The following is a 16,901-nucleotide window of genomic DNA, read 5'->3' on the forward strand; positions in this document are numbered from 1 at the left end:
ATTAATTATTTAATAGTAGTCGTAGAAACTTCGGAGTGGGATTAATCGTTTGAAAATTGAAACTTGTAGTGCCCTCTTTAAGAGTCAAAAGTGATTGGAGGGAGCCAGCTACCGTATAGGCTCTTTTCAGTTGTCCCTCGTGTCCTTCGAGCTCGTGAAGACATCCTTTTAAAATTTTGAGATCGCAGGTTTTTTTCCAAGTAGTCGAAAGTCCAATAGCTGTGCGTCTAGAAATTATATGACCTCTCCCCACAGCCTCTAGGGCAAGGGCTGTGAATTAGGCAAGTGGCCAGTTGTTTACACACAAATTTTAATGCTGGGTAAGAGGGGAATGTTTGATTCCGGGTGTCTAAGGGTATTAAGATGAAACTTTCAGGGAATGCTGAACAAAATCGAAGGACATCCAGCTGTCAAAAGGGTACATTTGCAATATTTTAGGAATTGTTGTGGGTATTGGATTGAAAATCCCAGAGCAAGTTAAGGGGGATGTTAAAATGAATCAAAAGACACTATATGCATCCAGGTTATCCAAAGGACGTATCTTCTATACCTTAGGAATGGCTAAAGGTATTAAGTTGGATCTTTAAGGTACGTTTAGGCGGATATTCAGCTAAATCAAAATATTTTAAGTGAATTCAGGCTGTCAATATAGCATACCTACAATGTGTCTGGAAAGCTTGGGGCATTAAATAAAACCTTAATTAACAAATCTATAAGAGTGAGTGTGGTAATTATCGAGGAACTAGTCTAGTCTCTGTAGGTAGCAAATTACTTAGTAGTATGATACTTAATAGATTGAGCAATGTTGTTGACAAAGTTTTAAGAAGAGAACACTGCGGTTTTAGAAAAAGTAGAGGATGTGTTGACCAAATTTTCACTCTTAAGTTTATAATAAGAACTGCCCTAGTTGTCAAACACCTTTGGTTCTCAGTTTTATAAATTATGAGCAAGCGTTTGATTAAGTTAATAGAAGAGCTTTAGTAAAGGTCTTACCCTTGTATGGTATACCAGACAAATACATTAAAGCAATTAATGCTATGTGCAAGAATAACTCTGCTGCAGTTAAGGTGGGAAATGCAGTTAAGGTGGTAAGCAGCTTGTTTCGTATTAAATCAAAAGTTAAGCAAGGTTGAGTCCAAGGTTAAGCAAGGTTTTCCCCCTTTATAAGGATCATTTTGATGGACTTTGTCTGAAGGAGCACAGGAAAGGCAATTGGAGACCACGGAACAGAATGGCGAGGAAAAACTCTCCTGGACTTAGATTCTGGTGATGATTCAAGCATCCTAGATGAAAGTATGAGTAAACTGAATGAATTTTTAGAGGTTTTGCAAGTTCAGGGTGCAAGAATAGATTTAAAATTTTTTTCTAAGAATACTAAGTGATAATGGCTAGGAATAAGTAAAGAAAAAAAGGTGACGTTGGGTAACGAAAAGATTGATCAGGTGGGCAGCTTCACTTACCTTGGTAGTATTATTAGTAAAGACGGTTGGAGCAGTGAAGATGTCAAAATTAGAATAGCTAAGGCTCAGGGTGTTTTTTCAAAGTTAAAAAAAGATTAGAAGAATAGGAAGATAAGTCTGCAAACCAAGATTAGAATATTTGACGCTACAGTGATGACAGTGGTCAAATACGGCTCTGAAGCATGGTCACTCCGAAAAGCGGACAAAAATTTACTAGATGTTTATAGGAGAAATTGCCTACGGATTGTTTTGGGTACCCGGCTGACTAACCGCAATTCAAGCAGTAGGGTGTACGAAAAATGTGGTTCAATCCCGTTTTCTAGGGCTATAATGAAAGAAAGGTTGAGATGGTTAGAGCACGTCCTGCGGATGAAGGATGACATATTCCGGAAGATTGTCCTTTTTGGACCACCGTCTTGGGCTACAAGGAAAGCAGGTCGTCCTCTTGGAGGATGGGAAGGTGTCATAAATAAAGATTCAAAGGAAATTTGAACTTCCTGGGAGGGTGTAAAGACGGAGGCCTTGAGTAGGTTAGGCGGGAGGAGGAACGTGTGTAGCTGTGTTGGCCTCAGGCGGCTTGGTGCTGCAGTGAGTTATTATTATTAGGAGTAGTAGTGAGATAAACTCAATTTTACTATTTACAGAAAACTAATACAAAACAATAGACATTTACATTTTAAATTAACCCTAAACATTTTTTTCTGATTCCTACATAACAGCAGAACTAAACTTTGTCAGGAACATACTTTTTGGAAATGGGTATCCTTTTTTATTTATAAATAATATAATTAATCGTAGACTGAAACAAGAGCTAAGAGCTCATATGGCACTTTTGACGAGGTCGAAAGAGCCAAGAGCCAAGAGCTCATATGGTATGAGCTCTGGCAAAATTCTAAGAATCAATAGATTGCTTTAAAAGGAAGATCAGAGGCTTAATGCCGGACAGGATTTAAAGTTAGAGCTCTGAGTCACAAAGTCCTTCTAAATATCAAAATTCATTAAGATCTGATCACCCACTCGTAAGTTAAATATACCTCGATTTTTCAATTTTTCCTCTCCCTTCAGCCCCCAGATGGTCGAATTGGGAAAAATGACTTTATCAAGTCAATTTGTGCAGCTCCCTGACATGCCAACCATTTCATCTTCCCAGAATGTCCAGAAGCACCAAATTCGCCAAAGCACTGAACCCCACCAACTAAATTCAGCAAAGAGAGCAGATCCAGTCCGGTTACGGCAATTACGTATCTACGACATTTATAAGAGTTTTCGAAGATTTCCGGTCTCCCCCTTCAACTTCCCCCAGTGTGAAAAGATGTGGTCGGGAATTGAAATAAGAGCTTGAAGACAAGCTCCTTCTAAATATCAAATTCTATTAAGATCTGGTCACCCTTCCTTAATATAAAAATACCTCAATTTTCGGATTTTTCCAAATTAACCACCCCCAGCTCCCTCAAAGAGAACGAATCTGTACCAATATGTCAATCTCGTATCTATAACTTGTGCTTATTCTTCTCATCAAGTTTCATCCCGACCTCTCCAATCTAAGGGTTTTCCAAGATTTCCGGTTTCCAAGATTTCTGTTTCCCACCTCCAGCCCTCTATGTCCCCGGATCCAGATTTCGAATAGAAAATGGAGCATCTGAGACATAAGATTCTTCTATATATCAAGTTTCATTAAGATCCGATCACTCATTCGTAAGATACCTTGATTTTCCGTTTTCCAAGAAATTCGGTTTCCCCCTCCAACTCCTTTCAGTGTCATCGGATCTGGTCGAAATTTAAATTGCGAGTTTTAAAGCACAAGATCCTTCTAGATATCAAATTTCATTAAGATCTGATAACCCGTTCGCAAGTTACAAATACTTCATTTTTTCCTATTTTTCCAAATTACTAACCCCTCCACACCCAACTCCGCCAAAGAGAGTGGATCCGGTCCGGTTATGTCAGTCACCTATCTTGGACTTGCGCTTATTCTTTCCACCATGTTTCATCCTGATCCCTCCGCTTTAAGCGTTTTCCAAGATTTCCGTCCCCCCCCCTAATGACACTGGATCCAGAAAAGATAATATGCCTATCCAGGTTGTTAAAAGGGTGTATCCAACGTCTAAGGTGTGACTATAATTATAAAAGAGTATAACTAAGAGTAAAAAAGGGCAAGCATTTTTCGAAGAAAAATATGAGCAAAATGTTTCTTAGTTTGAAACATTCGTTTTTTATGCTGATTTGCTTAAAGTTTCAGGCCAAGAAAAGTTTCAGGCCTAGTTAAAGTTGCAGAGATAAGGGAATTTCAATCGGAAACGAGTTTTGTTTCATTAATTCCTGACAGCCTGTTTTATTTCATATTTTAGTCAACAAATAAGGGGTCTCTTTAACACATCGCCTAAAAATACATGCATTTAAACAAACAGCAGTTATAAAAGTTAATACAGATTTCAGAATATGAGCTAATCAGTTGCACAAATGATTTTTTTTTGTCTAGGCTTAAAATGAAAACAGAAGGAACCAAAACTGTTCTTATAATAAAATGATGGATCAATATTCGTCTATATTCAAGTTTATAACAGGATTGGAGTCAGGACGGCTTTTTATTTGAACAATATTGTCCCTCTCAATGCACTCAAAATTATATGGTAAAACTCTTATTAAAGTTTGTTCAAGAGTATGTCTAAAATATAAATACTTAAGAAGAAGAACAGACATAAGTTGTACACCTTATTTATAAACAAATATAAAAACAAATTTCAATTAAATATGTACAGAAATTAGTCCTTCTTATAAAGAAGTTTTTCAAGAAAATTGAAGAGCTAGATTAAACCAAAGACGAAGAGGAATAAAGTCAAACAGGATTTCAAACGGAACCTGGACACAAATCACTATCAATAAACAAACAAGATCCGAAACCAGCAGAAATTAAAAGTCGAAAACAAGAAAAAACTACACTAAATTTTGCATCTTGGTTAATATTGTGACTCTCTTTCTTTCTTGTTGACGTTATGACGATTAAACCACATGGCTCGAATAAAAAGTGTTTTCAGTAAAGCGTAAATAACGCTTTGGCCTATAGAAGGCTTATGGGACGCTCGAACTACTTCTGATTGCGTAAGTTACTCTCCAATTTAGTTTTGACTTAATTAATCATTGTGATTTCCGTTCCTCTTTTGTCATAGATAGTGATTCCCGTTCATTTTAGATTTAACTTTTATTTCATTTTTATTTGAATTCGTCTTGGTTTGTTGCAACTCTATGCATTTTTGAAAAATTCTCTTTAATATTGTTTTAATTAATCAATATAAAATGCACGGTTTTGTGTTGAACGAATCTGCTGTATCGCTAACGGTTATACATCCCTTTATTTAAAATACCACAGAGGGGCTATGACTGCAACGTTGATGATAGGGTGTAAAAATATCTGTTAGTGCCAGAATATTTTCATTTTGAATTCAGATCGTATTCGTATGATTGCCTACACAAGGGATAGGGCCCAATCTCCAGTAATGACATTTTTCAAATGATCTAGCCCCTTGAAAATTCAATGCCTGAAAATTCATTTTTGATGTTTAAGACCACTCCCTTCCCCCTAAAAAAATATATTTAATTTTTTCAAAAGTTATATTATGTAGAGGTAAAAGATCGGAGTTGAAACGGGCAGCACCTCACCTCAAATTTCAGATATGGTAAACCATTATCGACGTACTGTGTCAATTATGAACAAAATGAATTAAACTTTATCAAATCATCAAAAACCCGTGGAAACGAATTTTAAGTAAGGGCCAGTAGTAACCTAACGCTAATAAAACGGAAATCTAGATAACCGCTAATGCATCCAAAGAATTGACTATTTACACTGATTCAAAAAATATAAAATTTATTAAATTTATCCATTAGTTATCCATTAGAAGCTAAGAGCCTGAGAAAATTTGCATATTTTTATAAAAGGATGAAACCATTCAAAATAGGCAAATAATCTTTATGTAAATTACAGCATAAAATTAAGCATATGAGAAAACCTTAAAGTTTTGGTTTTGCGCTCCTATCTACAAAAACGGGGAAGGAATTTTGCATTTTTCATCCAAAAAGAAAGATCACAGATGCTTTTTTTTTATAGTTTTTTTTCCAGGGCTTATCATATTGAACCAATAGTCCTAGAATACCAAGAGATTACTAATATGAAGGGAAATAAGAGTTCTGGTGCTATTTCTAAGCGGCTAAAAATATTTTTCCATGGGGAAGTGGTGTTTTCTGCCATTTTGTGCCACAAAACTAATTATTTTATACCCTAAAGGAGCAAACTGTTTTTAATTGAATATACTGAATTTTTTCTAAGATATCCAATCAATCTATTAGTACGGAGAAACTATGTGTTCAGTTTCTAAAAGAGAAAAAATACAGCAAAAAAATACAGATTTGAAATACAGAAATACAGAATACAGCAAAAAAATACAGAAAAAATACAGAGAAAAAATACAGCACAGTGATACTGTCATTCCTGAAAAGCCAAGAAGGCCAATCTATACAAGATAAATTGTAAAATTCATATTTATTTCGCTCTTTCATTTAAATAAGTTGAATCAATTGGTTTTCCATAAAACTGTGATCAGTAATGTATAATTGCATATTGGCTATTATGAAGGAAGTGCTGTGGGTTGTTGTTTAGGGTGGGGAGAGATGATTTATTTTTGGTGCTTGGGGGGGGGGCAGTACCATCCCTCCTGTTGCGACAATTTTCTTCTTTGTAGCATAAAATTTGAAGCCACATGTCTAATAGCAGAGAGGTAGAGAAGTGGGGACAGGGAATCATGAGCCTTACCAGGAAATTATTTGGGATGGGGGGTTGGCAAGTACTACCATAAGCTTTTTTCAGTGAATTTAAATATTTATATTTCCCATTATTGTTTACAGAATTTAGTGTCTCTTCTCTAGCAGGGGATGTCCCACCCCTACTAACATCCATGAGAAGCATTTTCATAAAACATTAATCAGTATCGCGGAAATGATTACCCAGTAAAACAATCTTTCATATACCAGCAACCACCCTCCTGACAAATATTCTGAGGGAACATTTTCTTATGAAACGTGTATCCTCTTCAAAGAATTATTTTCAATTCTAAAACTTAAGTGTAAAAAATGGGAGTGTGAGGAGGGAGCCAGAGCCCTCCTTTACATTTAAAAGAGCCTTGGGTCAAACAGCTCTTAGTAGCAAACCATAGGTTGAGAACAACCTTGGTCAATAGAAACAGAAAATTTAAGAAGTATGTATTACTATATTTACAAAAACGAATATATTTCTCAAGTTGATTCTGAATGTGCGATATGTATTAATTTCATTGTTACTCATTAAACACTATTAGTATCTAAAAGTTACTAGTATCCCATCTCTGAGTTTCAACGGCCGGTCTTCCTCCTACCCTTTTCTTCCTTAGAGGCTTAAGATCATGAGAAGGTTTAACGGTGATTCCCCCAATGGTGCCATGCTACCTACAAAACCGAAGTTGTAGTTGACGTTATTGTTGACTACAGCTATAAATGGTGACATGTCTTCTTTTCCAACGACAGAATTCTTAGCTTCTAAGCAGTTTTCCATTGATTTTTTTGAAATTTGTGTCAGATGTATTAGTCAAACTTGAGACCCAAGATTTCCTATGGTAAAAGAGCAACACATTACTCGATTGAGGCAATAATGATAAGTATAAGTAGTAGTAGTAGTAGTAGTATAAGATAATAATAAGTTCTAGGACATACATTCTTAGGCTATAATGTATTGTTTCTGGGACGCTGGCCAACTGATGTTAAGCGTCACAATTTCTTAACAAGTTAATTACGCAATCTATTTTTCAATTGAAGTTGGATTTTTGGTAAAAGCTACCAGTGACTTCTTTTTCGGCACCATTTTTGGCATCATACAGTGAATATGCATACCACGGTGAATTGAGATTCTTGCTGGACAGACATATGCTTTGATGGTTAATGAAACTTGTTTCGATCTGTAAAAATTGTAATGACTACAATCGACCAGGTAAAATTTATGTAATGTAATGGTCCTGAGCACATCAGTTCTCCATTACCAGGTTTACGCATGAGTTTCAGTCCCCACATTCCCACATTTGGAGTTGAAGTATTTTATGGAAAGTCCATAAAATATTTCCATAAAAGTCCATGAAGTATTTTATGGAAAGTCTCATTTTCAGTTTCTCCCTGAAACTGAAAATGAGGCTGTTCAACAGTAACGTCATCTCCGCCCTCCTTTATAGCTGTGAATGTTGGAAACTAAACCAACACCAAGAAAAGAGGATTCTTGCCTTCGAGAACAACTGTCTTCGCAGAATACTGAACATTAACTGGAGAGACCACATAACCAACCAGACTGTTCGGTCTATCTCGCGCCAGCCCCTGGTAACAGATGTCATACGCCAACGAAGATGGCGCTACCTGGGGCATGTTATCCGTATGGCGGGAGATAGACTCCCCAGAACTGTACTGGAGTGGCAACCAGAGGGAACCCGAAGAAGAGGGAAGCCGAAGAATACACTTCGTCGTACGTACCAGCGGGACCTAAAACACATCAATGCGATAGTCCAACCCCAGTGGGAAGACGTCTGGGCAGCAGCACATATGAGGGACGACTGGTGGCTCTTTTTGGATGCCCTGGGTGCCTCTGGCGGCACAGGAGGAACTAAGGTCTAAGGTAAGGCCATTCCGTTAAATACTTTTTTTTCGATTGACATGGCACTTATTCTATTTTGGGGTCATACTTAAGTTTTAACATGGATTCAGCTGTAACTTCATCACACATTGCATCGTTTGTGTTATTGGACTCATTGACTTTATACGCTGGTAAACTGCCAATGATAGTAGTTATGCTTTTAGGTGCTTGGTTTTCCGTCAATACATCTATAGATTCCTTTGTTATATTGTGTACCAATGCCCTTTTTATTTTACTTGTGATTTCATTATCGCTTACCACACTATTTTTACATAGATTGCAATTTTGGCACATAGATAGGATTTGGCTTATAATATTGGTGCTGGAGTAGGCTTGTCTTGTTCTAATCTTCATTTGAATGCTAATACCAGAATGACTGTGATAGGGTTGATCAACGGGTAATATGTTACCGGCAGCAGTAGAAAGAAGCTGGCCTTTGTCCCAAACTAAAAGTCTTAGGTTCGAATTTTCTTTTCATCTGGTGCATCCACCGCAACCAATAATTTTGGAACTAATAGGTAGTCAAAAGGAATTTAATACATCACGATCATGATAAACCACGCATATATTTCCAATAAGATCCCAATTAATGCTTGTTTCATAGTTCAAAGTCTTTGTCAGCATTCAACGCTACGATAACCATACCATGTGCTCAAACTTTCTGGAGATATTTCATCTTCATTTTTAAAATATAATACAAGTGTTTGTCCTTTCAGTGCGCAGCTAATATTGACCAAAACATACATAAACCGACTAATGTTGAGGATACGGGGGTAAGTACTACGGGGGTAACATTATAAGAATCCATAAGCCATTTTTACCAAGGATCAAATGTCATTTTAAGACACTAAAAAATCTAAGTCGAAAAAATTCCTAGTTAAAAAAGGGGGAGAAATTAAGACCATAGAGGGGAACATGGGGCCCTTGAGGGGAACTTGGGGACACAAACTCATGCGCAATCCCGGGAACATAAAACCGGTTTGCTCAGAACCATTACATTACAAAATGAATACCTTGCCAGTTATAGTCCATACAATTTTTGGTGATCGAAACAAGTTTTATTAATATTCAAAGGCTTATGTCTATCCAGCAAGCATCTCAAATTACTGAGGTATACATATCCTTGGAATGATGCTAAAAAGGTGTCCAGAAACAAATCACTGTAGAATCTACCAAAAATCCAACTTTAATTTAGAAAATAGATGGCACAATTAAGTTACGATATTTTGACGCTTAACATCAGTTGGTTAGCGTCCAAGAAACAAAACAATGATTGCCATAGAATGCATTTCTAAGAACTTTAATGGGATTTTAGACTTGGAAAAAGGTAGAGGGAGGGGGGCAAAAATTTGGAAGGGGGAGTCATTAGGGCTGTGGAGGGAGTACATGGGCCCTGGATGAGGATTTTGGGACCCAAACACAAGCGAAAGCCCGGAAATCGGCAACCCTTGTGCTCAGGGCCATTACATTACATAGCGGATACCTGGTCGGTTGTAGTCATTACAATTTTTGGAGATCAAAACAGGTTTCATTAACCATAAACAGAAAAAATCTATCCAGCAGGCAGGTCAAATCACTTTGGTATGCATATTCACTGTATGATACCAAAAATGGTGGCCGGAAACAAATCACTAGTAATATTATCGAAAATTAAACTCCATATGAGAAATTGATTGCGCAATCAACTTGTTACGGTATTGTGACGCTTAACATCAGCTGGCCAGTGTCCCAGGAACAATACATTGATTGCCTTAACATGTATTTCTAAGAACATAATATCATCAATGACTTGTTGGCTCTGTCAAGTAACGTGTAATTCTTTTACCATAAGAAATCCTGGTCTCCCGTTCGATTAATACATCATACATAAATTTCATAAAATCAATGGAAAACTGCTTAAAAGCAAGAAAATGTGTCGTTGGAAAAGAAAACGTGTCACAATCAATAACTCTACTTAACAAAAACGCCATCTATTATTTTGGCTCTTTAGATGGCAGCTTCGGGGGAATCACCATTAAGCTTCATCAAGATCTTAATCCACAAAGGAAGAAAAGATTAAGGGGGGCTGGCCGCTTAAACTCACAGATGGGATACTACTAAGGTTGACATAATTGTAGAAACAGGAGTCAAAGTCCAAGAATATGGAACACCGTCTTAATGGAAACTAAGCAATAAATTTAAATTGTAGAAGGCACATAAAGGGATTTTCTACAAAATCTGAGATTTTTCTTTTTTCTGAATACGTACCCTTGACATGCTATGAGAAACGAAGAGATATAAAAAAAAATTCGGATTAAAGTAAAGAGTGTCTTTGAAACTTAAAAAACAGAAATTATTCCATATAAGAGGGGGAGGAGCAACCCCCTCTTCAACCTTTCGTTCTTTACGCTATTGTATTTTAGTGCTTTGAAAATATTTTTTATTCCAATTTAGAGGCCCTTTGGTTGAGTGGTCGTTGCTAAAAACTGGGACAAAAAAACAAAACCTTGGCATAAAGATTGGTTGGAAAAGCCCCCTTATACACGGAATAATTTTTATTAGTGTTAAGTTTTAATGGTACTCTTTACTTTTATTTGAGAACATTTGTATGTTTTTATTTAATCAACGTAAAGACAGGGTTTAAATTAAAAACAGGCAAAGATTATTCTGTATATGGTGACCTACTCCTCTGCATTCAATTATTGTTTGGCTTTTAGTTGTTTGGTTCAATGCTAATATTGATATTAACTCTGCGGTTCAATGACAATTGTTTGGCCTAAATTTCACAGTACAATAAGGAACATACAGATTATACAAAAGAACAGGCCAAGTAGGGATAAAGACTTTGAATCAAGTAATTTAGTCGATATGTACAATTTATCTGTTACGAGTAAGCCTGCACTGTGAAAATCAATACAAAAGTAAAACAAAAAAAAATGAAAAGACAATCAAAAGCTTTAGCTGAATTATTTTTACATTTTTGTTTCCAACCTCAGCTATTAGCTATTATGATTCGACACTCCAACCTCAGCTATTAGCTAAATTTGTCATTGGTTTGATGTCCATATTTTGATTGTTGTAAAATTTTGCTTCATTTACCTTGACGTTATTGGAACAGGAAAGTGTCAACCAAATATATAACTAAGGACTTAAGTAAGGGATTTGAGAACAGATGCATTTTTCAATGTAGGAACCTACCAAAATCTAATGTGGCTTATTAAGAAGCCACGAGTTCTGTTGTTGTGATTTCCATTATCTGGCTAGGGTTTTTCTTTTTTTGCCACTATTTTTGAAATATTACTTGATTGTATTTCCTTCTAATTTGGATTTTTTTTTTTTTACTTGTTGTCGATTTGCCACTTTTTATAAATTTATCTAGTGGACAGAAATTGGAATATTTTTGTTAATGATTAACATGTTAGGAAAATAAAACATACTTGACAATCATAGAGTCCTTCGTCTTCTTTCTTAACAAACTTAATTACCAGCGTCCATGTATCGGGAGATTCGTGCGCTAGTCGAAATCTCTCGTCTTTGTAATATACTTGCGTTTCTGAAGTAAGTATCCTCCAGTCTTTTAACCTCACCCAGGATACCTGTAAAATGATTGTCTTATAATATTGCTCTTGCGAATTAGTGAAGATGGTAATATTTTACTAGTAAAAAAAAGCTACAATCAAAACAATTCTTGTTGTATGTGAATCACTAGTTAACAAATATAATCTCCGTGGCGTTTTGCAAAAAGAGTCTAAGTCCACTTATTCCTAATTTTATAGTAGAGCAAAATGAAAATAAAAGATGTATACTGAAAAAATATTCCTGAAAAATCAAAATTTAAGAAACTTTAAAGACTGATTCCTAGTTAAATTTTCGATCGGAATTTAGTGGAAATATGCAAATTGCGGAATTCTTTGTTACTTGAAAAACAAGGGAAATACGTTATTTTTTGATCCCTTTTGGAACAATTTGTAACTCGATCAGAAGTAAAGATAAGCCCATTTTGAATAGACCAATCGATAGTTTTCTTCGAATTTTTTTGAACCATATGCTTAACTTATTTTTGGAAAAAAGTAGACTTATACCCTTTTTGCAAAACGCCACGGATAAATATTCTGATTTATATAGCAAATACCAAGGTTCACAAAACACTAATATAGACTCAAACATACCAAACCTATATCTCAAATTTGGAATAAACATTTGCCTGTAAATGAAGAACTAATTTTCTTATACGAATAAAGAAGTGATTTTTGAGGAGAGTTAAAATTACTTAACTGTAATCAATTACTAAATCCACGTTATTTTAAGAAATTCCTACCCAAGACCCAGTTGCCAGCTTATTATGAAAAAGCTTTATCGAAATTTGATAACTTCATGTAAATTTTTTTTCATCCATTTCTATGGAAATTCTAGCTTGTTTCCTTTTTACTGCAAATATGAAAATAAATTCTGATCTCATTTTCTCGGATGGTTCTGTTAAAGGGCTCTCAAGCATGATGAATATTGTACTTCATTACTTATGGCATGAATGTTGTGTAAGTTAAAAATTCCCATCCTAAGTTTGTAACTTATTGGAAAGGATGCATCCCTCTAGCAATATAACATAATCATAGAAAACGCAATAGCGCCGTTTATGCAAACAGTGTGACATAGCCTCAATGTATTATATTTTATTCACGGACCACTTTGTATTGAAGGAGTTGTCGTATAAACTTTAAAAGGGTCTCATTCGATATAAAAAGTTTCAACTCCCTTTCAAAGAGCCAACAGGGCTCGGAAGGTACTCACCTCTCCTCTCTAGTACTTTTCAAATATTCAGATGGCTAACGGCATTAAATTGAAGCTTTCAGGGTATGTTAAGGGAGTCTTGGACTACAATAAACATCAACAATGAGAAGAACAATAGGGAAATCTTTTCTCAAAACAGTGGAATTCTTTATGCGAATGAATATTTTGACCCTTGGTCCAAGGGCCGTCCTCGGCAAAACCAAAATATATAAAAAAAGAGACTTACAATAAAATACGACCATTAAAACTAAAATGATTTTTCTTGAAAACAGTCCCAGCATCCTTACTTCAGCAAAGTTGAACCAGGACTTTTCAAGTTCAACTAAAGTTCCATCAAAAGACCCTATATGCATCCAGGTTGTCAGAAAGGTGTATTAACAATATCCCAAAAACCGTTAACGGTACTAAGCTTAAAATTTAAGGGAATGTTGCGGGGGGTGTTGAATTACATCAAATGCCAATATTTACATCCAGGCTGTCAGTAGAATCTATCTGCAATGTATTATGAACCACTGAGAGTATGACCACGAACGTTTCAGGGAGTGTTGGGTGGGCGGGGTGTCTAAACAAATCAAATTGAAACTTTCAGGGAATAATCGTGGATACCAAACTAAATTATTCCCTATTGGGTGTATCCAGGTAGTCAACAAAGTGTTTTTGCGATATTTCAGGAAACCCTGAAGATAATAAGCTGACAATTGTAGGGATTTTTGAAGAGGGTGTTGAACATAATTAATGTAAAACAAAATATAGCTCAATAAGATTCTTATAATGAATATGTTCAATCAATATTCGTCAATATTCTCGATAGTAGTATCTTGGCAATCGGATTAACTTCACCAAATATAAGGCCAAATAATTATTCGGATTTTTAATGAATCGATTTCAGTATTGTCTGCACTATGCACGAGCCAATAATTCCGGAGTAAACTATTATTGAAACTTGTGAGAAATCTGTTAAAATTTAGATAATCAGTGGGATGATATTTGAATAAAAATAAAAAGAAAACTAAAAAAAAAACTCTACAAATATTTGTTTTATTAGCCATTGAAAAAATGATCTCAATTAAAACAAATGGAAATCTAATTTCAGGCAATATTTTCAAAAATAAATTTTTCAAAGCAAAGTAAGGAGCTGCATTAAAGTAAAGACGAGCGGAAAAAAAAACTCAAATATTAACTACAAACTAAAACGAATGGAAATCATCACCAATGAATAAGCAAGACCCACAACGAACAGAAATTGCAATGAATGATCAAATAGGCTTAATAAGAACTAAAATTACCACAAGCAAGTATTAGGCTTCTGTCCCTTAAGCCTTTTAATGGGCAGAACGTGCTCTTTAAAATAACTTATTGTAAAATTTTTATCTCTTATAACGTTATAAATCTAAAATTGCTTCTGTGATCATAGTCTTCATTTTCGTTGATATTATGACAGATAAAAACAAGTTGCGTAAAATAAATATTGTTTTCATAAAAGTGCAAATAACACACAGGCCCTAAGAGGGCTTAGGTGGTTTTATCCTAGCACCTCCTCGTGGTAATTAAACTTTAAAAAAAGTTTTTTCAACTCAAAGTAAGAAGCAATATTAAAACTGAAAATGAACAGAAATTGCTACTTCTATGAAGGAACTTGTCCCCTCCTAACACCTCGCACTTTACGCTAAAGTTTTTTAGTACTTTAAAGAAAGCTTTCTATTGTTCTAACTAAACGACCCCTGTGTTTAAGGAGTCGTTCTTACAGAATTGGGACAAAATATTAACTTTAGCGTTAAGAACGAGATGTTGAGGAGGGGACAATCCCCTTTATACACTTCATAATTTCTGCTGGTTTAAATTTTAATGTTGCTCCTTACTTTCAGCTGAATTTTTTTTTAATTTAATTTATGATCATTTTTAAGTAATACCAGAAAATACGACCCAACCTCCACGACAAAAACCCCCTCCCCACGGAAATATCCTCTAGACAAATCAATCCTTATGAAAATGTACCCCTGACATTTACTCGTAACATCTTCATATGTAAAATTGAGACGGAAAAGAGAAAGCAAAGCATTTAAAAAGAATTTTGTATAAAAATTGTGGCTAATTCCCCCAGTAATAAATTCCCCCAGTGTATAGTCTCCCCTGACAAGTTAACCCCCTTGAAGCTTCCCTTCCCATAGAAAATTCTCCCGTAAACAAACCCCAAGCAAAAAATTCCCCCCTCCACCTTAAAATGTATACATACCTCACAATAACAAATACTATGTGTAAGAAATGGGCAAAATGTATCAAACAGTTCGTGGTAACGAACTGTAGTATTTTTGATACCAATTTTTGATACCAATAGTTACATCAAAAGAATCGAATTTTAATGCTTATTTTAAATATATAAGTTTCATCAAGATCAGTTATACCCATTAAAAGTTACGAGCCTGAGAAAATTTGCCTCACTTTAGAAAATAAGGGAAACCCCCCTAAAAGTCATACAATCTTAACGAACATCACACCATCAGATTCAGCGTATCAGAGAACCTTATTGTAGAAGTATCAAGCTCTTATCTACAAAATTGTGAAATTTCGCATTTTTTGCCACAAGACAGATCACGGATGCGAGTTTATTTCTTTTTTTTCCCAGGGGTGATCGTATCAACTGAGTGGTCCTAGAATGTCGCGAGAGGGCTTATTCTAACGGAAATTAAAAGTTATAGTGCCTTTTTTAAGCAACCAAAAAATTGGAGGGCACCTAGGCCCCCTCCCACGCTCATTTTTCCCCAAAAGTCACCGGATCTAAATTCTGGGATAGCCATTTTATTCACCATAGTCGAAAAACCTAATAACTATGTCTCCAGGGACGACTTACTCCCCCGCAGTCCCCGTGGGAGGGACTACAAGTTACAAACTTTGACCTGTGTTTACATATAGTAATGGTTACTGGGAAGTGTAGAAACTTTTTCAGGGGGATTTTTTTGGTTTAGGGGGGAGAGTTGAGGGGGGAGGAGGTTACGTGGGAGGATATTTCCATGGAGAAACTTCTCATGAGGGAAGAGAATTTCAGTGAAGGGGGCGCATGATTTTCTAGCATTATTTGAAAAAAACAATGAAAAATAAATATGAAAAGGTTTTCTACTGAAAGTAAGGAGCAGCATTAAAACTTAAAACGAACAAAAATTATTACGCATATTAGGCGTTTACCTCCTCGTTATTACTCACTCTTTACGCTAAAGTATTTTTAGTAATTTCAACTATTTATTCTACGGCCTTTGTGATTTAGAGGTCATTCTTAAGGAATTGGGACAAAATTTAAGCTTTAGTGTAAAGAGCGAGGCATCGACGAGGGTTGAACCCCCTCATATACTCAATAAGAACATACGAATATAGAAGTTTGTTACGTAAGTTAATTCGTACGTTACGTGTATTTTTTATCAATGAAAACGTTTTTAAAATATTATAAGTTCTAGTTGCTTTTTTAAGTAATCAGAAAATTGGAGGTCAACTAGGCCTCCTCCCTCGCTCCTTTTTTCTCAAAATCTTCCGATTAATTGCAATTAATTAATATGCAAATTTCGTTTTAATTATTTATGTGCGGAGAGCCAAGATCAAAACATGCATTAATTCAAAGACGTCCAGAAATTAAATAAAAAAAACAACAAGTTTTTTTAACTGAAAGTAAGGAGCAACATTAAAACTTAAAAACGAACAGAAATTACTCCGTATAGAAAAGAGGCCCCGCTTTTTACGCTAAAGTTTCTTACTGTTTTAAAAATAGAGTTAAGAGAAATAGTCAAACTTTAGCGTAAAGAGCGAGGCGTTGAGGAGGAAAAGCCCCTTTCATATACGGAGTAATTTCTGTTCGTTTTAAGTTTTAATGTTGCTCCTTACTTTCACTTTTTTTTATTTAATGACTTAAAGACATTTTCCCTGGAGCTTTGGGGGGAGGGGGTCATGTTATATCCAAAGGCATAGTTATTGGGCCTTTAAACTATGAT

At 35.5% G+C, this 16,901-nt stretch overlaps 1 protein-coding gene across 1 annotated transcript in view; it reads right to left on the reverse strand.

Annotated features, from left to right (window-relative positions):
• LOC136034921 (zwei Ig domain protein zig-8-like) overlaps positions 1–16,901 on the reverse strand; it is an 85,739-nt gene that overhangs the window by 20,670 nt on the left and 48,168 nt on the right. The window contains exon 3 of the mRNA XM_065716432.1: positions 11,577–11,735. Within this exon, the coding sequence (XP_065572504.1) occupies positions 11,577–11,735 (159 nt within the window). The remainder of the gene's footprint in view (positions 1–11,576; positions 11,736–16,901) is intronic.

The sequence above is a fragment of the Artemia franciscana genome, chromosome 13 (genome assembly GCF_032884065.1).
Source record: "Artemia franciscana chromosome 13, ASM3288406v1, whole genome shotgun sequence".
NCBI lineage: Eukaryota > Metazoa > Arthropoda > Branchiopoda > Anostraca > Artemiidae > Artemia > Artemia franciscana.